At 44.2% G+C, this 23,713-nt stretch overlaps 2 protein-coding genes and 1 long non-coding RNA gene across 5 annotated transcripts; 2 read left to right on the forward strand and 1 right to left on the reverse strand.

The window, feature by feature from the left end:
* Positions 1-1,778: 1,778 nt before the first annotated feature.
* Positions 1,779-9,789, forward strand: vstm4b (V-set and transmembrane domain containing 4b). Of its 2 annotated transcripts, XM_061304786.1 has the most exons (9): positions 1,779-2,676; positions 3,016-3,423; positions 6,123-6,176; positions 6,250-6,357; positions 6,444-6,477; positions 7,021-7,145; positions 7,575-7,639; positions 7,921-8,082; positions 8,507-9,789. In XM_061304786.1, the coding sequence occupies exons 1-8, from the start codon at positions 2,628-2,630 to the stop codon at positions 8,044-8,046; spliced, it is 969 nt and encodes a 322-aa protein (XP_061160770.1). In that variant the 5' UTR covers positions 1,779-2,627; the 3' UTR covers positions 8,047-8,082; positions 8,507-9,789. The 2 variants fall into 2 exon arrangements, with proteins under 2 accessions (XP_061160770.1, XP_061160769.1); XM_061304785.1 differs by having other exon boundaries at positions 1,780-2,676; positions 7,921-9,789.
* Positions 3,430-4,455, forward strand: LOC133171423 (uncharacterized). Its single transcript, XR_009718780.1, has 2 exons — positions 3,430-3,674; positions 3,811-4,455. It is a non-coding gene; the product is annotated as an uncharacterized LOC133171423 (long non-coding RNA).
* A 1,496-nt stretch (positions 9,790-11,285) lies between the features above and the next one.
* Positions 11,286-23,148, reverse strand: polr3a (polymerase (RNA) III (DNA directed) polypeptide A). 2 transcript variants are annotated; one of them, XM_061264660.1, is made up of 33 exons: positions 22,447-23,148; positions 21,651-22,355; positions 21,066-21,201; positions 20,841-20,978; positions 20,420-20,591; positions 20,180-20,334; positions 19,847-20,086; positions 19,567-19,729; positions 19,293-19,429; positions 19,115-19,218; positions 18,903-19,044; positions 18,692-18,832; positions 18,558-18,627; positions 18,268-18,395; positions 17,996-18,134; positions 17,530-17,694; positions 17,282-17,454; positions 17,050-17,161; positions 16,711-16,829; positions 16,496-16,633; positions 16,241-16,411; positions 15,849-15,962; positions 15,578-15,613; positions 15,127-15,213; positions 14,981-15,063; positions 14,741-14,911; positions 14,540-14,633; positions 14,377-14,469; positions 13,780-13,944; positions 13,453-13,617; positions 13,184-13,315; positions 12,932-13,064; positions 11,286-12,585 (listed from the first exon to the last, which is right to left on the reverse strand). In XM_061264660.1, exons 2-33 carry the CDS (start codon positions 21,692-21,694, stop codon positions 12,437-12,439), a joined length of 4,209 nt encoding a protein of 1,402 aa, XP_061120644.1. In that variant the 5' UTR covers positions 21,695-22,355; positions 22,447-23,148; the 3' UTR covers positions 11,286-12,436. The 2 variants fall into 2 exon arrangements, with proteins under 2 accessions (XP_061120644.1, XP_061120645.1); XM_061264661.1 differs by lacking the exons at positions 15,578-15,613; positions 22,447-23,148 and having other exon boundaries at positions 21,651-22,161.
* Positions 23,149-23,713: the final 565 nt, after the last annotated feature.

A 23,713-nucleotide genomic window follows, 5' to 3' on the forward strand; every position in this document is an offset into this window, starting at 1 on the left:
GTGAGGAATGCAACAAGAGGCAGCCTTTTGTTTATGCCGCCGTGACTGACACCCACATGTGTCGGCCTGCGGGCAGCCAGCTGGTGATAAAGTAGCCAGTAGGAAACTTGGACCCGGAGACAGATGGGTAAAGTGGCCTTCGGGACTTGACATGCATGGTGGAAGATATGAAAGTCGACTGGCGCGAGTCACGAAGGGAGGTCGTGCGGTTCACCGTTGCATGAATTGGACTCCCAATGAAAAATGGATGGAAAAAAAGTTGATTGGATTTAGGTATTTATCAAATTGAATCATAATGAATTTTCTTGAGTGATTAACCTCAGTAACATTCATTGAAGGACTTTTTTTTTACATTTATCAGTTGATTTTATTGGTTTATTTATTTGTTCATTTATTTATTTGTTTTTTATTGCCTCACAGCTGCGACGACTACGCACTTGCAATATTATCTACTCGAGTAATCAGCTCGAAGTAGTACTTGAGGAAATCAGGCAGGGCAGTCACGGAAGCTTTTTTCGGCATGCAGTTTTTGATCAGCGCCATCGTCGTTTTTGGTGAGTTTAATTTCGTCCCAATTTGATCGTTTTTGCAGGGAATATTAATATTCATAAGATATGATCAAAAGGAAATTTCAGCATATGTATTTTTTCCAGTAAAATTGTTTCTGAGTAGAAAAATTTCAACTTTTGTGAAATTTGTGAACTTTTGTTATATATTTTGATTCTCTTAAAATTGTCCAAATATTTCACATTTCTTCTTGTATGTTAAGCGTTACATTTCCTAATATTTTGACTCATTCGTTTGTTGCATCTTAACTTATCAATCCATTGATTTAACAATATAAAATCAATTATGATAAGAAGGTGTCGGGTCAGGCACGGGAATTCATGGGGTCCTGACACTTGCTTGGCTGTTTACAACAACAGCCACATGGCATGCAAAGTCTAAAATAAGCACGTGAACTTTTGTTGACCTTTGTTGTCCTTTGAGCGTTCACTCCATCGCACCCCGACAAACGCAGTAATGATCATTTTGCATTCATAATTAAACAAAGTGCTAAATTTTGGAAGCAGCACAGTGCATGACCTTAATGTCCTTCCTGCCACTTTTGTGACCCGATTACTATTTGTTGCAGAGACACTGCTGACGAGGGTGATGGGAAGTGGCGGAGGCGGTGCGGAAGCCAAAGAGAAACTGGGTCAGTCACGTTAGCCGTTTTTTTTTCTATATAAGCATGCATGTGTTTACTGGTTGTTTCTCCTTTCAGAAATGGAATACATTTTCATTGGATTGGGCCTTGGGCTTTTTTTGACTCTTTTTATTATCATTTGCAAATACTGCATCATCAGGAAACACATACAAGACAAAAGGTAAAGCTACGATTCAAAAACTGTAACCCGAAAAGTGTTTTCTGACAAAAATGTAGGATTTATCAAGGTGACCCGTGACCTTTAACATGATCTGACCCCGACGTGAGTGGCATCTAAAGCAAAGATAAATAACGTGGATATTTCTCAATTTTTTTCTCCATAGGTCTGAAGACCACGTTGCTTTCATTCGGATGGGAGGAGCTACGCCGTTTGAAAAGAGATTAAAAATAAGACAGCAACTCAACAGCGTATAGTTCCGTGTGCCTTGCCGTCTTCTTGCTCTACTGACACTCATATTGCAGCCTCATTATTTGGCAGGAACTTGCACAAGGAAAATAGTTGTCTGCCACAAGGGGACAGCATTACACATGGAAAACTTTCAGAAGATTGCTACGTACGTATTGATGATTGTGTTAGTTTTATTCAAAATTAAACATTGATGAAAACTTTGATGAGCTATTTTCAATGTGCAAGTTGAAAAGCTTCATTTTGAAAACAAAAGTTTGTCATGATGTGGCCTATGAAATGTGTTCAAGTGACTTGAGTCTCATTTAGACAAAAGTAGTGCTTTGTTGCCATCTTGTGGCCTCCAGAGGCAATTATGAACCTTTATGGGAGCGTGTCCGTCATTTGCATAAGTTGTAACCTTCAAATAGTCCGTAATCATCATTTTGTCTTTTTTTTAGAAAGAAATATATTGATCAATATTAGCAATAACTTAATAACATTTTCAAATAATCACTTCTACACCATTCCCAGGAAATCACAATGTCCCATCACTTGTGAACTATCTTTGACCTTTCCACAGACTCCTTTGGGGTCACGGATGTAGCCCAACTTATTTCTCAGCCTAACCAAGGGCCACACACAATCTCAAACTAATTCACCCATTGCCACCCCCTCCCTTATCCAAAATACAAGCCGTGAATGAGAGCCACGCCGACCGCTCTGCACAGCTGGAAGTGTGATTTTCTCGGCCGCACACGCCCTCCATCCTACGCAGGAACTCACGTTTCCCTCGCGTTTGCCAGATGCAAAGAACGCAAGCGTGCTCACCTCTCAATAGTGTGTGTGTGTCGGCATGTGTGTGTGGGTGAGGCAGCACGGGGGGAGGTTCTGAGTGTTTCATATTACACTTCTCTGTTGGATGGGAAAAGGGGGGGGGGAAGACGAGGAAAAGGAGGCGGAGGAAACTTTGGGCTCCTTTTCCTCAGAACCATTCAACTTTAAAGTTAATGGAGGCTGCAGTCGTGGAAAATGGTCTCCTCTGTGGTCTTTGCTCTCCTGATTCAAGCTCTGTTTGGAGGTAAGAATGATGCACAAATGTTGCCAGAAAAGTTTCATTTTAACAGTTGCGAAAAGTAATTGAAGTTGTTTTGATGGTGCACTGGTCGGAACAGTTCCAATGTTTCTGTCTGTAGATAGGAAAGTGGATGCCTGTCAGACTATACATGCACTTTGACCTCTAAAACATTTGACGTCAAAACTTGCAATGAATGTCATAGTTTAGATGAAAGAATGAAAATTTCAAGTGAGTTGAGGAGCTTCATTTAGACTTTGCCGCCATCTTGTGGCCATTCCAAACAAATTTGCCACCATTGCACTTGCCAAATGTTTTTCATGAAATTATCCATTTTGTTGATAGATTTGTGTTCCGCTATCAACGTTACCATCACGCCGTCCCCCTTCACGGTGGTCCAGGAGGGCCAAAACGTCACACTCTCGTGCGTCGTGTCCCAGCGACGTCGCAATTCCGCCTTGCCCGTTGTGAAATGGACCTTTCTGCCGGCGGGCTACGACAATCCGGAAGACGAACTTCTCATCGCCCGGGTCAACATGAGAAAAGCCCGCTTCTATGGAAACTACACCAAGAGCTTCTCGTGGCCCAAAATGAAGCTGACGGTGGTGAAGCAGGGCAAGATCTTTGACTTGCTGATCTTGAACGTGTCCGAGAGGGACAGAGGTCTCTACATATGTCGGGTTCAGGAATTCAAAAAGCAGCAGGATCGCTGGAAGGCCTCGTGCAACTCCACGGCGACAACTGAACTCAGAGGTGAGAACCTTTAAGAAGCTTTCCGTCACCCAACTTTCATTTTCATAAGAAGCTCTGGTCGTTTGTTGCTGGATGAGCTCACTGCATTCATCATGTCGGGGGCGGCGACTTCGACAGCTATTTCAGTCACCGCAACAGAAGCATTGTCAAATGTTGTTTTGCTAAAACTCCAACCACATTTTTTTTACTCCACAGCCATTTTCTATGGAGCTGCAGATGTTGCTAAAGAGCTCCCAGATGCGCCGTTTGAGGTTTTTACGATGAAGCTTTTCTGCTCAGTGTTAAATCCGACTCCATTAGTAAAAAAGCGATAAAGATGACATTGCCCACATTGCCATCCGAAGCATCTGGGAATCATTCAAACGTGATAAATATATTTCCCCGCAGGTAAAATGCATTTCAGATGCCGCTGGTTACAATCCAGGCTGAATATAGAAGGATGATCCACCGCGGCAGTAAGATGACAGGAGATCAACTTGAAGTACGACCCGAAGGCAGTGTGAGGTTTTAGTGGCGCTTTTGACTGACTCACAGAGCGGAACGGATGACACATGTAGCACAGAAGCCTTTTCACTTTTATTCAAATGAAAAAATTCAAACAAGGACTACAAGATTATTTTCAACTTTTGTATTTCTTGCCTGCAAAAACACAAAATGTTTCTCCGTCACCACATTTTTCCACGGACGTGCGATCCTATTGGCCGTGACTTTCGGAACCGAGTGACCGTGTCTCAGGCCAAGTCTGGGTCGGGCCTACACGCAGACCTGAACGCGAGCTGTTGACATTGGCCACGTCCGAGAGTTTCCTCCCAATGTAGGACACGAGAGTGCAGACAGAAATGGGACAAAAATGTCACAGGAAGGGGAAGCCTTCGGAATTATCATATGGTACTGTTATTATTATTTTTTTCTTTGTCCTGTCGTATATAATTCCCGGAGTCCCTGTGGCCCGATGACATCAGGTGCCCAGGTGTTTCCTCATTTGGTGTTTCACCTAAAAAAAAAAAACGGTCGCACTAACAATAATAAAGACAGTTGTTGTTTGATAGCTGTGTTCAGCCGATGATGAATGCATAGACTCATCAATTCATCAGTGTACAAATGTTAGCTTTGTTGTTGCCCTCCTCAAAAGAGCCTTGACTGTCTTAAATGAAACTCTGTTCCTCGAATGGTCGACTCATTCATTCTTGTCTAATGTGGTCTTTAAAATAGAGAGCACGTTCTAAAATGGCCATTGAAGCAGTTTAGTCCTAAAGCCAAGTCCCTAAGAACCGAACAAGTATTGTCTCCAATGTGGTTTTTGCTGTTTTATTCCACGGAAGTGTCAGTGTCAGTGTTTTCATTGTCACTCACAAAGCCGTCTGTGTACGTTCCGTGGAATTCGACGAAAATGTTCTGTGCCATATTCCCATGTGGAAACGGCATGATGCCCATTGAAATGTTGAATTCTGGATTTTCATTGGTGCGGTCTTCACTTTGTAGGCTGCTTGCATCGCTGCCACTGTCTTCCGTTGATGCCTCGCTGTCGTCGTTATTGGGTTGGTTGTCAACGTTGATATCGTTGGCCTCGTTGTTATCGTCTTCCAGGTTGCCGTCGTGGGGTTCGACGCTGGCGTCGCTGTCATTGTGTTCAGTATTGCCATCGTTGTCTTCAACATTGTCATCGTTCTCTTCGTTATTGTCGTCAATATTGGCATCACTGCCGTTGTTTTCAATATCACTCGCAGGGTTATGGTCGCTGCCCTCACTTTCTTCAATATTAGCATCATTGTTTTCAAGAGTCCCATCATTGTCTTCATCATTGTCTTCACTACTAGGATTAGGGTCAATCTCTTCACTATTCTCGTCTCTTTCATCTGCTTCGGCATCGTTGACGTTGTTCTCGTGGTCTCCGCCTGATCTTGGAGCCACCCGAAAGGAAATGGTAATCTCCTCGTTGGAGACGCAAACATTGACTCTGAGGGCTCCCATGTTTGGTGCTCCTCGTCCTAATCTTCGTCGGAAACGGCGGCCTATAAGATTGTTCAAACACGATATGCTAATTTAATTGACTTAAAAGTTGTTGCTAAGCAGATAAATACTTACGAATTGGACCGTTGTGTTGTCCGTCGCCTTGTACTTCCATTTTGTCTGAAAACAACCAACAAATTAGCTGTAGTGACAGTAGTGGGCAAACGAAGCTTCAGATTTGCTTCATGAACCAGTTGTAGTTTCTTTTATTTTTTACTCCACCAGCTAACACTGTTGTACTCCAAACATATTGAATAGGCTGCACAACTGGTCGTTGGTCAAATGTGTAGTTGTCATGCAGCTCCTGCGCTACTTGAGGCCTTATCATGATGGTTTCACAGAAATGTGGCCACTTTTAAGATCAAAGTTGTGGCATTGTGACTTGCTCCACAACAGTTGTGCATGGCATCACGCGCTATTTGTTTGTAACACTTTCATGAGATCATCTCGTATGATCATATCATTGTGATGAAAGTGATGTCATCATATACAACCGTCATGGTGGCCTGGACACACTCACAATTTGCAACACCTAGCGAGCACCTTTCTTTGCCATATTAATATGAACCCACAAGTTCTACTACTTGCTAAATGTAGCAGTAAATTTAGTCTGGCAGCAAGGAAGCCACAATGATGACTATAGGCTTTCTTTTCTCACTGTGTGTTTTTTTTTCTCCCCTTCCATGTAGTACATGTGTTTCCGCCCACCGAGGCCAAAGACAGCTTGTGGACTTTGTTTGAAGGTAAGTTATTGTAAAGTATGAGTGTGTGCGTCAAAAATAGTCCAACCAAAAGGAAATACTTTCTTTTTTCCAGATGTTTACCTTTGCGCTGTGCTCATTTGCTGCGTGGGCCTGCTGTGCATGTGCATGTTCACCGTGACGGTAACTTGCCAGTGTATACAGAGGAAACGACGGTTAAAAGGTCAGCAGACAGAGACATCACTATGACCTCAAAATCTGCTTTAGTTTGCAATTCACGTTTATTTTTTACTTGCTATTTCCTTGTAGATAATTACCACTTGGTCCGAAGCTCTAGGAATAGGTAAGAATTGCCCAAAATGTGGTCTTGTGAAATGACGAGCCAAATAATGGCTACCGTATTTTCCAGACTATAAGGTGCACCTAAAAACCTAAAATTTTCTCAAAAGCCGAGCGATTTTCTCAGTGCGCCTTATATATGGACCAAATTCCTCAATTTAAACTGGCCTGGAGCATTGGGTCATGAAATCAATCATAAGTGGCCCGCTGAAGACTACGAATCAAAAAGACTATGGATCACTATTATGTGATTATAAAGTAATTTGTTGCGTCTGAAGTTGAAATAAAAAAGATAAAATGGAGAATGATTTGATTTGGATTAAAAATCTGACATGATGCATTAATAGTGCACTTTATGGTCTGGTCGCGCCAATATAAAGACAAAGTTTTAAAATGAGCCATTTATTGAAGGTGCACCTTATAGTCCGGTGCGCCTTATAGGCCGGAAAATATGGTACTATGGTGCATCTTTAGGTCAATTTTAAACAAAAAAAAAAAGTGTTCATCTATTTTCTAATGATGCCCTGGATTTTTTCTTTAACTACAGCTCAGGAGAAACCGTTACCGGTGTGGTCAATGTGTCTCCTGCCTTGACCAAGAAGGAGAGAAGATACAGAAAGAAAAGGAGCAAAGATTATCAAAAGGAAATACCACCAGAGATTCCGGCAAAAGGTATCAAATTTGAAAATGTTTTGGTCGTCAAAGTCTGCTTTATTGTCAAGCTAATATGAGTGTAAAATAAGTTTATACTTAGTGCTTTAGTTAGCAAATTTGAGTAATGGCGCTTTAAGTTAACATTTTTAATTCAAGCAAACCACATCTCGGTTGCACTTGGTAATTAGCCGCCGGAATGCAACGATCAGATCTAGATCTGTGTTGCTCTTTTCCTACATTGAGAACATTGAAAGACAACTCAAAAATGAAAGATGATGACACGTGACTTTAAGGTTTGCGGCTGTGTTTTTCAGAGCCGAAAATGCTGATTGTTGCTTTTTTTCCGGAACCGCAGCTTATTGTTCTGTTTGACGCTGTTGCTTGTTTAAACACATATTTGCCCAAAGGAAAAAAAACAAAACCCCAACCTTTATTTCACCCCTGCAGTTCCCATTCCAGACAAAGCAAGGAAACCTAAACTTCTAAAACCACAGCCAAGGAAATTAGTTTTGGTGAGTACAAATCACATTTTCAACAATGTTCTGCTGATCTGCATCATTTTTTTTTTTTATTGATGCCAAATGATGGGAAAACCACCCAATAATCACTTCCATTTGTTTTTTAGTCGCTATTGTGCTGAATGGAGACCTTTTGATTTTATGACTGATACCAAATAGGCCAAAAATAACTATGATTATTTTATTGACATTGCAATCACTTATGAATAGTGCAGTTATGTCATTTTTGTGTGCCATTGATTTTTGCATGCTTCCTTCCTTCCTTCCTTCCTCAGCCAAAGATAGTGGAGGAGAATCTAACCTACGCAGAGTTGGATCTGGTTAAGCCAATCCCGGAAGCAAAGGCGTCTCGGACTGGCACGGTATACGCTCAGATACTTTTCGGGGAGCAGCAGCTATGAAAGAAGACAACAGTTCTCGACTCATTTTCCCTTTTTGTAAATATTTCCTTTTTTATTTATAGTCTGTGTTTTGATTGAAAACGCTGTCTTTGATTTGGCAGACAAACAGTGGAACTCCCGAAATGCATTATTTGTGATGATTGCATCTTCATCAAACTATTGCGCCACACTCTTACATCTAGTGGGTTCTCATTGACAAAAAAGAAAAAAAAAACCTGTGGAGACAGACACAATAAACCCAAACATGAACGTGACCTAATGTAATTCATGTGATTTGCTTCCAGTGTGCCCAGCCTTATCTCGCCACGCAACATCTGTGCTCCGTCTGTTTCTCGGTGTCACGCTGCAATTTACGCTCGCCACAACTCAAGACACTTGATATGAAACTAGCGATTAGCCCTTAGACTGCAAACCTCACACTGTCAACTTTGTCAGCTGCTTTCATCTTGTGTTTTAACAGCCAATTTAGCTGCGACATGCACAAACGCAGCAAAACAAGCCTGCAGCTACGCGGACGGCGGTGGCGACGACTCGACATTTTCCTCATTTTGCTTTGTGAAAACATTCTGACGCCTCCAAAGGACACAACTGATCAGACTATAACTTCAATTAATCGTATTCCCTACCCCTATTGCCAATACTTTTAGCTACTTCTTCTTATGCTATAATTTAATAGCAGCCCCCCAACCCACCCCTGACAGGAAAATGAGTCCCATGTGTGGCAAATCTCAAATAACCGACTGCAAGTGGGTTAAAAAAACGGTGCTGTGTTTCAATGCAATCCAACTTGGCTGTGGCCAGGAAATGCATAAAAAGACACATTTGAAAATTCTGAGTGTCCAACGCAATTATATGGAACGCATGATACCAAATATTAATGTAAGTTTATTTGAAAAACTGAAAAAGCTCAGCATGATGCAAAGCCAAGTGTGACATTTATATGAAACGGTGAGGAACTGATTGTCTGACAAAGCGATTCTCCACATTATGACAAAATAACGGACTTCACAGACATCCTTTTGCTAGTGATGTCACCGGTTCAAAAGAGGAAAACAAAACCTATTGTTAGACAAAACCGCTGCATGTCTCAATAACCATTATGCCTCATGTCCTCATCTGCTCAAACAGCATATCCTGTACGGTGGCACAAATGCACAGTTTGAGCAGACAGAAAACAGCAGAATGAAAGCGTAGAGCAAAATCACAAGATGGAGGAATGACATATAAGATCTGTCTGCTTGCTTGATTTGTCTGCTTTTCTGTGGATCTCAAGGCCAAGTAGACTAAAGGGAAACAGATTGGCTCACATTAAGTCTGTCATATCAATGACATCATATATGCATAATTACTTTTCGAGCCAAAGTAACAAATGGTCTTAGAGATGACTGATTTTATGAATACTGGCCCAGTTTTTGTTTTTTTGGCGGAGGCCTATAGTTTGAAGCCGGGAAAGCCACAACTATTTCAAAGCTTAGACGGATACATGAAGGGCTGTGTCCATGGTGCCGGTTTTCCGAAATATGTTTGGCAGGCTATAATTCTTCTTGCCCACTTGAGTTGTTTATTTGGACTCAAAAGGCATAAACAATAGTGTGCTGCGTTACAAAGGCCTTGTGACCATTTCTGGAGACGTTTGTATGTTGATCCCGAGTGCCTCATTTCGTTTTCTCTGTGTGTGCAAATGCGGAAGCTCCGACTAATCGCTGTGATATATATGATGTGAATAAATACATTTAAAGTGTATACATTTAATCAATTTATTTCAATTGAAATAAGGAAGGTACAGACAAAATAACATGAGTGCTGATAAAAATATTGTACAGTAAAAATGAAAGAATAAATTGGTTGATTGGGTAATAAAACAAGTCTTTAACTTAAAAATGTACTTACATTAAAAAGAATACAAGCAAATCATTGTCAAATTTTAGTAAATCTAATGTTTAAATTTTCAATCATGGCTGTATGGAATTCATTGAAATAAATCCTGGGGGAAGATTTTTTTTTTCTTTTGTATGAAGGCATCTTGAGAATTTTTGGTTGAACTTCCTGCCTTGAACATGTATTAAATTGTAACCTTTATCCGCCAAGAGCGCACTTCAAGCAAGTTAGTGGGAAAAGATTGCCACCTAGTGGTAAGATGGTGTCACTGTCGGTGACAACCTCCGGGAATCCCAAGGTTGCCCATTGCTTGAATTTCCAGAGTTAACCGAACCAGCTACCAGAACAGGTCACCTGGTGGCGCTAGCGTGCAAAGCGCCGTTGGACAAGCAGGAGAAGAAGGTTAAGATTGGCGGACGTGACGTCAGGCTTTCTCACGGTGCCCTTTTGCTTGTTGCAGGATTTTCACACTTGAGGACCGCTACATCGTTTGAGGAAAGCATTTACACCACGAACAACGCCATTATGGCCAGATAAAATTTGTTCAAAATGACTCCTGGCAATGCAAGTGCACAAGCCGGGAGATTTTCTTATCGCCATTATGACAGAATAAAGCCAATTAACATCTAAGAAATCTCCTCAAAATTTAAACAAAGTTTAGATTAGCGCAGTGCTTCTCAAATAGTGGGGCGCGCCCCCCAAGGTGCTATTCCTGTGTGACCCTGGGGAACAGGCTTTTTTTTTGGCAGTACTAGAATAAAGTGTAATTGCGCGTTTACTACAGCAGGGGGCAGTGGCGCTCTCATTGTTACTTCTGTCACGTTTGCGACAGTGCAACATTTTACGACTTACAAGACAAGTTAGGATAGTCACGGTGGGGAGGGGGGGCGCGAATAGTTTTCTTCTTGCTAGGGGGGGGGCGTAACAGAAAATAATTGAGAAGCACTGGTTTAAATAAAGGTTAACCTAAAAAAAAAAAAAAAAAAAAAGTGAACCCTGAACTTTGAACCCGCGGTGACCCCGCGGTGACCCCGTGGTGACCCCGTGGCCCCGCGGTGACCCGGTGGTGACCCCGTGGTGACCCCTGGGTGACCTTTGAACCCTGAACTTTCAACTCTAGTTAAAAATCGAAAATGTGCACATGACCCCGTGAACTTTGAACCGACCTTTGACCCCTGGGTGAACTTTGAACCGTAAACTTTGACCTTTGACCCCTAGCTAATTACGTTTTTTTTTTTTTTTTAAACCGGCATAGCAGAACGATCCATGGTCTTCAGATGCCGCGCTGTCGCCATCTCCTGGTCAGTTAGTGAAATGCTTTTGCTGATGTTTTTTTTTCTCTCAATTAAAACAAATCAATTAGCCAGTTGGTTTTCTTTATTTAATATCTATTATCAGACAAAACCAAATTGTGAATCAGTCACCTAGGCTATAGCAGAACAAACAATCCATGGTCTTCAGATGCCACGCTGTCGCCATCTCCTGGTCAGCTAGTGAAATGCTTTTGCTGTTTTTTTTTCCTCTCAATTAAAACAAATCAATCAGCCAGTTGGTTTTCTTTATTTAATCTCTGATATCAGACAAAACCAAATTGTGAATCAGTCACCTAGGCCAGTGCTTCTCAAATAGTGGGGCGCGCCCCCTAAGCTATTCCTGGGGGGGCGCGTGTGACCCTGGGGAACAGGCTTTTTTTTTGTAATTGCGCGTTTACTACAGCAGGGGGCAGTGGCGCTCTCATTGTTACTTCTGTCACGTTTGCGACAGTGCAACATTTTACGACTTACAAGACAAGTTAGGATAGTCACGGTGGGGAGGGGGGGCGCGAATAGTTTTCTTCTTGCTAGGGGGGGGCGTAACAGAAAATAATTGAGAAGCACTGGATTAGCGACACAAGTGCAAAAACGCGACATTTTCTTATCCAAACGCAACCTTGCAATCATTGCAGAGCACATTGACTTCAGGTGCCCGCTGTCGCCATCTCCTGGTCACCTTCCTCTAAATTTACAGCCTGCTCGCTTTCTGGTCATTGAATTGACTGTAAATAGTTAGACTCAACTTTATAAATAGGAATATTACAGTCCATGCTTTTTTTTGTTTAACATTTTTTTAAATATATATTTTATTTATGTGTAAACATGTATGCATGTATGTATGTATGTATGCCAAATCCAACCAGGAGAATACACATTACAATGCTTCTGTGCCAGACTCCAGAGGCGTAGTGAGCTCCAAAAGTGGGCGGGCTGTCTTGTCATAACTATCATCCCCAAAAAGCCTTTAAAATCCCTACAGATCCTTTTAGTCACCAACAAACCTTCTCACTGTGAATAAACAAAATACATAATGCATTTTTTTTACTGCACCCGCATTGAGGGAATCATCAAATAAAAAAGCAAACAGTACACATGTTCACTGTTCATGATGTAATATCTTCGAAATAATCAAATTACAAAAACAAGTCTGAAGACGTGAAATAAGCAGGAACTTAAAGACTGTCCTCATTGGCTTCCTGTTACGAGAAGAGAGGTAGGTGATAGTCGGGGTTGTCAAACAGCAGGGGCCTTTTCGGCGGGGAGGAGTCCCTGTCCGCCTTGAGCAGTAGTTTAAATAGGCCCGTGCCGATGTTCATGGGACTGCCCGTGATGATGCATTCGGACACGCCTGCAAACAGGATGAACACCATTTGGTCGGTCAGTGACAAGTTGACAAAGGCCACATTTTGACGCTACTTGGCTGACAGTGAAGGAGGCATTGTTGGTTTTGACGCAACTACTTGTCAGGTGCATAAATATTGGGACACGGACACAGATCTCATCTTTACGCCAGTCACACCACCACAACGGATTGGATATCAAAGTAATACTGAAACTGCAACCTTTCATCTTCAAGTTGAGGCAATTTACATCCAAATGAGAATGGTGTAGGGAGTGAAAGGTTGTAGGTGCAAAATTCTCTCAGCTTTTTCACACAACATGAGAAAGAAGAAATCCCAGAAGCATGGGCCTACCGCAGACGGAGTCCTTCTGGCCAAAGTAGGCGGCGTCAAAAAGATGGTCGGCCGTTTTCTCAAAGGATGCCAGCATGAGAACGCTCTCCTTCATTTTGGCCAAGCCGAACCTGGTGATTCCAAGTATCTCCCCCTATTTTATTAAAGTCACAAAGTATGCTTATGTTACTCAATCTAATATTGGACTACCCCACGCCCCCAAAAAAATCCCTATCCAATTTCTAATTTTGATACACAAACAAGAGACAACACCTTGTAGGACATGAGGTCGGCAAGAAGCATGACGTGGCGTCGGTCGATACTCATCCCGTGGTTGACCATTGTGTACTGGATCTCGTTGATGATTGTTGCCCTGGCCGCCTCAATTCCCAGCGTCTTCTCCACCTGTGTCAAATCAAAGCACCACAGTGACATCGGGGTCAGGAGTGCCACGTGCCTGTCGTCGGACACCCGGGTCACATTGGAAGCAGACAAAAAGCACAAGTTTTTTTTTTTCCCATTGATGGTCTTTTCACTGGCACCTCATAGATGTTGTTGGAAGTGGTCCTGCTTCCATTCACGCCGTGGGTTGCCATGACAGCTCGTAGATTGTCACCCTCCACCAGCAACTTGTACTTGTGCTTGCCGCTCTGCTCGTCGATGTGAATGACAGCACGGGCCACCTCGGGTATACCTTGAACCACCACCTTTCAGGCCAAGAAATGAGATTGTGATTTGGAAGAGAAGGCAGCTTTTCAGGATTGTTGCTAAGAATGGTCCACAAGCACCCGGTCTGCTGCACTGCGTAATACAACGAGATGAGGGGGGGGGGTTTAACTTTCACGTTCACAACTCGCGTGCATTCTCACCTTGGGAAGCTCGGCCTTAAGCGACTGCATGACGTAGTACATGGAGCTTTTGTTGTTTTCCCGTGGCGACACGCACACCACAGCCTCGCCGTGCACGGCAACGTCTCCCGGCTTCACGCGCAGCTTCGACGTGCAGATGGAGTATCGCACAGTCTCGGCGTTCACCTAGGAAGGTCGACCAGAACGTCATGACCGTGACTGTGCGTGAGAACAATGGACCTTTTCAGAATGTTCCAGGTGGCAGAAAGGTGAGTGGCTAGCTCATTACAGATATAAATATTTTGTTTCGTTATCTTTCATGAAGTTACAGAGAGGAACTTGAATGTTGTCAAAAGTCAATTCATTAACTACTACACCTATCTGAGCTTCCACCATCTCGTGAATGAACTGTTAGCCAATGTCGTGTCTCCTTTGCAAGCAGGAGACCTTACTCCTGCTCCGCTGACACTTCGTCACCCCTTCACATGACAGCGCTTGAGGAAAAGTCTAAAAATCATAATTGAAGCCAAATTTGGCGCTTTCTTCATTCGCTCAATGACAGCCAGGTTTGTTTACAATTTGAAAGATAAGTCGGAAGTACAGTGCGATGTGTTGTACCTCCAATCGAAGCAGCCTTATTCGCTCTAGGGACAATTTGACCAAGATGAAACAGTCATCGGGTAGGAAGACCTCTTCGATGTATTCCGAAATCTGAAAAAGAAAAACAAGTGCCATCCCATTTCTTCTCTTCACTCCAGGATCAGAGTAAGTTGCGGAATACCTCGCCCAGGAGCGTTTTTTCAATCCTCCCTTTCACCAGCCGGGCAAAGTCGGCATCGTTCTCCGTGTCCAAATGCGCGGTGATGATCGGCGTGCTGAGCGGGGAGCATCGAAATCACAAATAAGAAATACTTGAGATGAGAGTTGTATTCAAAATCCAGCCACTTTTCACTCGTCTTAACAAAGCCTTTCAATGTCTGACCTGATGTTCTTCGAGGCGTTGATGATCTCCTTGATGCGAGGGACGCCAAGAGTGATGTTCATGGACGCCACACCGGCAAAGTGGAAGGTCTTCAGGGTCATCTGCGTTCCGGGCTCTCCGATGCTTTGGGCACACAGGGCCCCCACAGCCGAGCCCGGTTCCATCTGCGCTCTGCGGGACAGCGGTCATGATTGGAAGGCAGCCTTGAGGCAACCGAAATGTGTCAGCCAGCAATCCAACCTCATGTATTTCTTCCTGCAGGTTTCCAAAAATTTCTTCAGCTGCGTAGGTGTAATGCGGTCCAGTTGATAGAGGACGTCCGGCTGCAGGCAAGTCAAGAAGGTGAAAAAGATTTGAGCACATGGAGATCTCAATGTTCCACCTACCTCGCTGGTGCCGTTGTCGTTGATGCCGTACTTGTCTCGTGTCTTCTTGATCCGCTCTGAGACGCCCTTGATGAATTTCTTGACTGTCTGCAGACGGCCAAGAACAAGCGGTGAGAGTCAGCTGCTAAGACATGCGCATCGCATGCTGTGCTTAGGACACAGGACAACCAAGCAGCTGGGCAGGCCATGCGTTGCGCATTTCAGGCTAGCAACAAAGAGTACGCGCTACTGTTAGCCGCAAATGTTACGTACAAAAAAAGTCACATTGTATCGGGAGGAATGTTCCAAAAACACAGTTCTAGGTTCAAAGCAAATGTATTGAACTCCAAAAGAGACATCCATGCCAGGTGTACTTTACATGGCAGACTGAGAATCACTGCTTCAACAAATGAGGCTTTTAGGTTTCAAAAATTAGAACAATGACACTCCATTCAGGTCTCGGCCACGATACCTGCAGGTACTTCTCTGAGCCTGTCTCAGTTAGCGCCTATACAAAAAGTTCAACAGCAATTACCATACACACACTCATTCACCCAGAGTAGAACGCCTTTTCCAACACAAAAACAATTCATAGTCTGATTTCTTTAAAGTTGATCAGAACACTTTATGGATTCACTAGGCTTCACCTTTTGAGACTTAAGGAATAATAATAATAATAAAAATAACTTGACAATTGGCAATTGGACCGATCTCAGAACACAGATGGGCTTCGACGTGTATACCTCCAAGAAGCTGTCTCTGCAGCACATAAAGTCGGCTTTCTTGATGATAGCATCTGCCGCCAGAACCAGCTCGCCCTGGCTGAGGGTGGGCTCGTCCTGACACGTGTGGACAGCCTGTGGGGACGCAAAAGGGAAGGGTAGAGGAGAGACAGTTATCTTCATTGGACGACATGGGTGAAAAAAGGCAGCGACTCTAGCTACTTGCTAGAAGGTGAACAGTTACCAGGCTGGCGTTAGAGTGGTGCAGATTGGTGGAGCTATGAATACGTTACATATTCTTTCTTTATTACTGATGTGTTTAGCCAAATGTCTTTTGGCAGACACAGGCGGTTGTGGCTCACATCAGAAACCATACAAAGCAAGGTGTAAAGAGTGTGTGTATCCATATTTACCCGGATGTTGTCCAGGTCCCTCTTGAACTCCAGCGGTTCGTCCTTGCCCTCCATGTAGGTGGGGTCCAGCCCATCACCGCCGTAGATGAATTGGATAACATCGCCAGTGGAGCTTCGCACCGTATGGTCATACTGGGAGCACAAATCTTCCAGGGACTTCACCAAACGGCGCTGTCAAAAAAAATTTAAAAAAAAGAGAGGTCATTCTTGTGATTTTATTATTATTATTATTTTTTAAACTCCCTTCTAACTTACCTGCATGTAGCCAGTCTCTGCGGTTTTCACAGCCGTGTCCACCAGTCCCTCACGACCGGCCATTGTGTGGAAGAAGAACTCGGTGGGTGTCAGACCGGAGTAGAAGCTGTTGGCCACAAAGCCTTTTGCAGCGGGCAACTGTGGAAATGAAAAAGCTTTTTTCAGAAAAGAGAAAAAGGACACGCACTAAGCAGTTTGGATATCCGGGCCCCTACTTTCGAGTGCTTTTCAAAGTGAGGCAGGGAGCGATTTTCAAAACCATCAGGTACTCGGGATCCACTTATGGCCTGCTGGCCCACGCAGGCAATCATCTGAGAGATGTTAATAAAAGATCCTGTATGCACAACAAGGAAAGAGGAATAGTCTCAAGTGTGCATGGACACAAGTCAAGGTAGTTTCATTTGTGCATTGCACAACTGCGCACAAAAAAAGAAAAACAATGGCACTTTGATTGCTAAATAACCATGTGGACTGATGGAGGCCGGATGTAGACTGGCTACCAAGTGGGGCACTTGTAAGTCAAGATAAAGGTGTTAAGATGAACAAAAACTTGCCTTTGGAGCCACAAAGAGCCATGGTTAGAGGACTGTTGCTCTTGTCCAGCTCCCTGAGGCAGGCACTGCCAGCACGGTCTCTGATGACTGACAGCTCTCTCAAGATAAGCGCCTGTCGACCAAAAGAAGAAAAATAAATGAATCACACCATGTGCAACCAATCTCCAAGCAGACAATTGAAATCATATGGCGCAAGTGAAGCCAACGCTAAGTCCAAATGCCAAATGCAAACCTCCAACGTCTCTTCAGCTGTGCAGCCAGGCTGTTGCTGCAGCTTGCCTGTCTTCAGGGCTTCGATGTACTCATCACATTTGTGATAGCCCTCATCCAGCAGGTCCTGCTTGGCCTTCAATAAACCCTGGCCGGGCGTCACGTCCCCGATACCGATGGAAAAGCCTCGGTTAGCTGCGAGTAGTTTAGAAAAACAACGACACCCTGAATATCAAGCAAAAAATCTCTGGGAAAGAGGTGATGACGTACAAAGATAGGCAGGGGCGAGTCGTGCGAGGCGAGACATGGCGTTTGCCGCCTCCAGCTCTCCCCAGTCTCTCAGCAGGATGTAGAAGATATTGTTCTTGGAGCCCGAGCCCAAGGTGCTCTTGTCCATGCTGCCACACATCAGTTCGCTGTTGTGGATGACCACGACTGGAAACAATTGGAAGGGGAAGGTTCAGATCCAAAACAGAAAATGCAAACAGTAAATTCCTGCTTATTACAACTCATGATCATGTCTTGTGGCATCTTTGTGCAAAGGAGCTTTAAAGTGAGTAGAGGAGCTTCATTTTCATCAACCCATAGCTGGCAAAAAGTGCTTTGCTGACATCTTGTGGCAATTGCAAATATTTTTGAGTTGGTGTTTATTACTCGCGGGAGGTTTCAGTCCCGACCTGTGTGACAAACAGCAGGGTTCACTATACACTGTGTCGGCAAACTTTTGGTTGCTTACAGGAGTCGTTGTGGCACAGGTCCTCGCCTTTGCCGCAGTACTGCTTGCCCTTGGTGCGCAGGTTGGCCTTGACGGGGCAGTCTTTGTTCGGCCTCAGGATGAGGCTGAATATCTGCTTGCCCGTCCACAGGGCCATGGGCTGGAGGACACAAAAATTACACACAAATGAACAACAAAGCAAAAAAATGCACAGCGTTGTCGCACCAAATATTTTCTTGTCACTTCATAAATAGCAAGTGAGATAGAGAAGTGCTTCAGAGTGCAATCCATACCTTCATTATGGACGGGCGAGGCAACGTGATCTTGAGTTTTTCGTCCTGGCCGACGAGGATGGACGCCGCGATCTGACACGCTTTGGATCGCTCAAAGAAGGTGTCCTTCAGTGTCAGAAGATAGCCCGCTAGGAGGGACAAACAAGCGTGTTACTTAACCTTTCTCTCACAACGTCAAAAAGACCTGACTTGATTTTAAAGCACATTATGTACGTAGTTGTACTTCAAATCATGTGAACACAAACAATATGCGAGGGTTTAAGCGGTCATTAGCCAGAGCCCGTCGTTACCTGTCAGGAAGTCCTGAATAGCAGCAATCAGCGGCTCGCCATTTCTCGGCGTGACAAGATTAGCTTTTGTCTGGGGGAGAAAAGAAAAAAAGGTCGGAATAGAGGACAACAGGGCAAAGAATTCCGCCATGTACCCCCATGAGGATGAGAGCCTCAGCTTTGGCCTCCTCAGTCTGAGGCAGGTGCAGGTTCATTTCGTCGCCGTCAAAATCAGCATTGTACGGCGTACAGACGCATTCGTTGAAGCGAAACGTCCTGTGCGGCTTGACTCGGGCCTGCCAGATTGAAATAATGGTGAGGGCCACACATGGGAAACGTCTGGGTGGAAGGATGAAGCAAGCTTACAATGTGAGCCATGATGCTGAGCTTGTGCAGCGAGGGCTGCCGATTGAAAAGGACGATGTCTCCGTCGATCATGTGCCTCTCCACCACGTCGCCGAAGCGCAGCTCCTGCGCAATCTTCTCCCGGTTGCCGTATTTTAAGAACCTACCCGGAAGTAAAGCGTTTCAGTGGAGAAAAATCCACGCGACAACTGAGTGCTGACCCGTCGCGTCACCTTTTCATTTTGTTGCGTCGATCTTGGATAAAGTTGGCCCCGGGGTGAACATCTGGGCCGTTGCGGACCAGTTTCCTCATAAGCTCCAAGTTGGCTTTGTTCACCTTCCGGAACACCATCATACGGTCAACAAACAAGATGCGCCAAAGGCATCGTCAGGGGATGCGGCGGCGCTTACCTTCTCCGGATAGGTCAGGATTTTGGCCACATGAACGGGTACGCCGACTTCATCGATTCTCAGGTTGGGGTCGGGGGAAATGACGGTACGGGCGGAAAAGTCCACCCTTTTGCCCGAAAGGTTGCCTCGGAAACGACCTGCGACATCAGAGCACTTCCTTGAAGAACATTTCGCAAAACAAGTCTTTTCATTTCTGTCTGTCTACAAAATGCAGCCTGTAATGGACGCCCACCAATCTAAAAAAAATAAGCTTCCCGAGAAGGCGGCCGCATACCTTGCTTGCCCTTGAGTCTCTGCACCAGGCCTCTGGTCCACTTCCTGGGCGCCATGTTAAGCGGGATGCCCGATAACTCGCTGTTTATGTAGAGGGCGCATTGCAGCTGCAGGAAGTCCCAGTCCTCCATAATCATCTGCGTCTTGGCGCCCGTCATGCGATGCTGGACCACAAGAGTCAAAATTCACAGTAAGTGGAAGACTTTTCATTTTTGCAGCAGGGCTCAGACCCTATTTGTGAAGCAAAACAGTGAAGGTAAAAAAAAAAAAAAAATTTAAACCTTTCTGATGACGTCATTGAGAAAGATGATCTCGGTGAGCTTCATGGTGAGGTCGTCCTCGTTTGTGCCTGACTTGAGGTCACTGACCACAGAAGGCCGGATACAGAGCGGGGGCACCAGCAGGCGAATGAGGATGAGGTCGGCCGGCGTGCCTGCCTCGGGATTCATCAGCAGCAGCGGCACGTCCTCGATGGGAATGCGCCTGAAGATGTTCAGCACCACCACAGGGTTGAGGTTTTCCTAAACACCAGACGGCCGTACACACTTCACTCTCTTTTTCTTTTGCCAATTAAAAATGCCAAGAACAAATCGATGCATGTTTTTTCGGGTCACCTGCGCCCGTGCCAAAAGAGGCTCCATGAGTTTGTTGTGCTCGATGGCCTCGTCAAAGGACTGCAGGAACTCAGACACGAAAGGCTCCACGACCTTCTTGGTGGTTTTGTACTTCTCGTGGATGATCTTCAGCAGGCCGCACTTCTTCACCATGCCTGAGCAAATGAGACAGATGGAAAGACCGTATAAGAGCGTGACAGCTCCAAGTCTGACGGATAATTTTGCGGCAGGACTTGTCACCATTGAACGCCGAACAATTGGGACACACGCTTTTTTTGCGGCATTTGTCGGAGATCTTCTTCTTCAGCCCTCGCTTCTGTAAGTAGGCCAAATTGGGCCGTTTCACCATGTCCATGAACTGTAGCTTGTCCTCTTTGCTCAGCAGGATGCTCGAGCACGTTTTGCAAACCATCTGGAGGAAAATGAACACAGTTTGCATTTTTATGTTTTTTTTTTCTTTTAAATTCTTTTATATATTTACATTTTGTCTTACTTTTGCCACTATTTTTGTAACTGAATTTTGGATTGAAAAACAGAGGTTGGAGGTAGAGATTTAAGAATTTGCTTTTATTTAACTCTGCTGCCAGGTCACCATTGCAAAAGAGTCTGTTCTCCAAAATATATAATAAATCGTCACTATTAGCAATTCCCCCGCACTAGCCTGTAAGATTCCTATGGTGGCTTTGAAGTATCCAACGTGAAAACACGGAAGCTCCAGATCCAGGTAGCCGTAGTGTCCCACGCAATCGGCCAGATTTTTCCCACATGTTAAACAGGGCCGGTCTTTCTCGCTTGTCCCCTGTGTGACAAGGAATATGAAAACAAATCAACACACAACCAATGATGTGTTTGAAATGACTCGCTTGAATACAGCATTTCTATATACCATGCGGTGATCCAAAACTCCATAAGGCAGCGGCGAATGTTTTGTGTCCTGGCTGTACAGATTCTTGCTGACCACCTGAATGTGGGCCTGCTGACGCATTTGCTCAGCCGACTTCACTCCAAAGCAAATGTGGCTTCTGTTGAATTGAGAAAAACAAAATAAATTGGTAAACTTGAGGGACAACAACGCACTAATCTTTTTCTGCTTCTGAGATTTCCTCTCTTTGTTGTCATTGGAAAAAAAACAGAACAGCCTGGAAAAAATAACTACAACTGTCTCCTGGGAGGTAGAAAAGTTTGGAACTAAATAAATAAAATAAGTTGTTGGCGAGACATAGGTGCATTTCCACGGGCTTTGATAATATCATTTAATAAAGTTGGAATCAGTCTTTTGGTGAATGTAAATATACTTTCGACCCAATCAGTGTCATGTCCGCTATCGGGACGCCAATGTGAAAGGTTATGCACCACTTTCACGTGGTTGAATGGCACATGAGAAAACAGAAACAACAAAAAAGTAATACAAGTTCGTAAACTGTCATGACGTTAGATCAAGCCAGCTAACTCAAGCTAGCGAGCGACTCACATTTTCTTGGCCACGTCCGTCTCTCTGAACTGCTCCTTCGGCATCTTGGCAGTGCTTCGCTTCCTACACCAATGTAGAGAAATGTTTTATCTTCTCATTCTAGCCAGCAAAAATAGCGGAAATATAACTTCACAACCGCATGCTGTGGACTAGCCTAGCAAACAAACACACGCTGACATTGTACGGTGGCCGGTAAGGCTCACAAGTCAATCCAAGCATCGATAACATAGATACTGATGTGTGGATCGATATCAACTCGGTGTCAAACTGCTAGTATCGATTCTTACTCTTTATTTATATGATTTAAGTTATTTTCAAATAATTAATGTGTATAGTGTGTGGATCTAGGAATTTAAGAAATGGGGAGACCAAGTATATGAATATTACTACTTTGCAGATTGTAACATAAAACAACAATATAGTATTGATAGTATGGCATGGTTAAGGACTCCACAAAAAATGTTTAATTTGCACAAAACATGTCATTTAATAGGACAAACATCTAAAATAGCTTCTTTTTTTTAACCGAAAAGTATTAGTAAAACACAGACAGGACACAAGGGGGCATCCCAGGACCATGAAGTAAAACCTACCTCCGGTACCAGTACCTATTATCAGGAGAGCTGAGTATACTGCTTACCATAGGCGGTTTTACAGGGTGGCAGATGCTTACCAAATATTTTGCCACCCCAATTGGTAAGTGATCTATCAAAAACAAATTCAAAATGTTCATAGAAATGTTCCTTATATATATCATAACAAATAATGCAAATCAGTCAAAGCCATTAGCCCTCACACTTTTGGAGCTTCCGACGATATGCGCCCCCACATGAAAGTGTTCATTCATTGGCCTTTCACAGGAAGGAAGAGGGTACTCGTCCGCTGACGGCAGGAAGCGCCGCCTGACTGGATGTGTCGTGTCAGGACTCCGTGACCTCACGTTGGGTGGAAACGGTCACGACATGGTCACTCGGAACCTCGCCCATCAGCAAATACTATTCAACATTGTTCCAAAAAGACACACCGAACAGGAATGCCTTTTCTAGCTAGCAATCAGGATGAGAGAGTTTAGGGTTTGGCATTTGTAAAGTTAACATTAACCATTAAGGGTGAAATGGGTTATGGCTAAGTTTGAGTTAAGGTTAGTTGGGTCAAACACAGCCATGCACGTTTGCATATAAACACACACAGACATGCCCATGCACGCAATGAATGTCAGACATGTTTAAAGGGAGGTTGAGGGTGGTATTTATAAAGTGCGAGCCGATCCGACCCGACGTGCTTGGGATACTTCGGGTGTTGGCGAGAGTGAGCGAGCGAAAAGAGCAATGGCATTTGCGTAATGCTAATGCTAACACCACTTTCACACAATCCTCCCAATGGGAGATCTTGAACTTTGACCTGCAGGCCCATACTTGGTGTGGCCATCATGTTGACCCAAGAAGTGTCCCGAACTTAAAATGAATCGCTTGTGACTAAAATGGACTGTCGCAAAAAAAAAAAAAAATTTAGTGACACACCGTGCAACTGAACTTGACTCTTTGCTTTCCGTCTTTGTATGACTTCCTCGGTGGATATTATCCCAACGCCCTCTGAGCGGCCCCTCCCGACTGGCGTCCCGTCCGCAGCGCTGACGTCACGCAAACGATCCATTCCACCCCCGCCTACGTGCCGCGGTTGGGAGAATGCGAGGCGGACGATCGCACAGAGGCGGGTTTTGTGGCACTGGCGGGACAATAAACGCAAAGATGGCGGCAAATCGCCTGAAGCGACGCAATAAATGAGGTCGTAAAAAATGTGTCTGACATGATGTATTAGCTATAAAATGACCGGTAATTACAAGTGTTTCCCCTCTTGGTGATACCGACTGCAGCGTGTCCAGTATGTGAAACTCTACTGTTTCTTATTTTTATCCTTGAGGTGTGACCATTCTAGTTTGCAGGGATGCATGAAGAAAATCAAACATTTTGAATAGTTTATACATTGACTGACACGCTGTGGCTTGGTTGTTCTTGCAAGACTAGCTAATGTTTTGGCTGTTGAGTTGACATGCTCTTGGGGCA

The sequence above is a fragment of the Syngnathus typhle genome, linkage group LG18 (assembly GCF_033458585.1).
Source record: "Syngnathus typhle isolate RoL2023-S1 ecotype Sweden linkage group LG18, RoL_Styp_1.0, whole genome shotgun sequence".
Lineage (NCBI taxonomy): Eukaryota > Metazoa > Chordata > Actinopteri > Syngnathiformes > Syngnathidae > Syngnathus > Syngnathus typhle.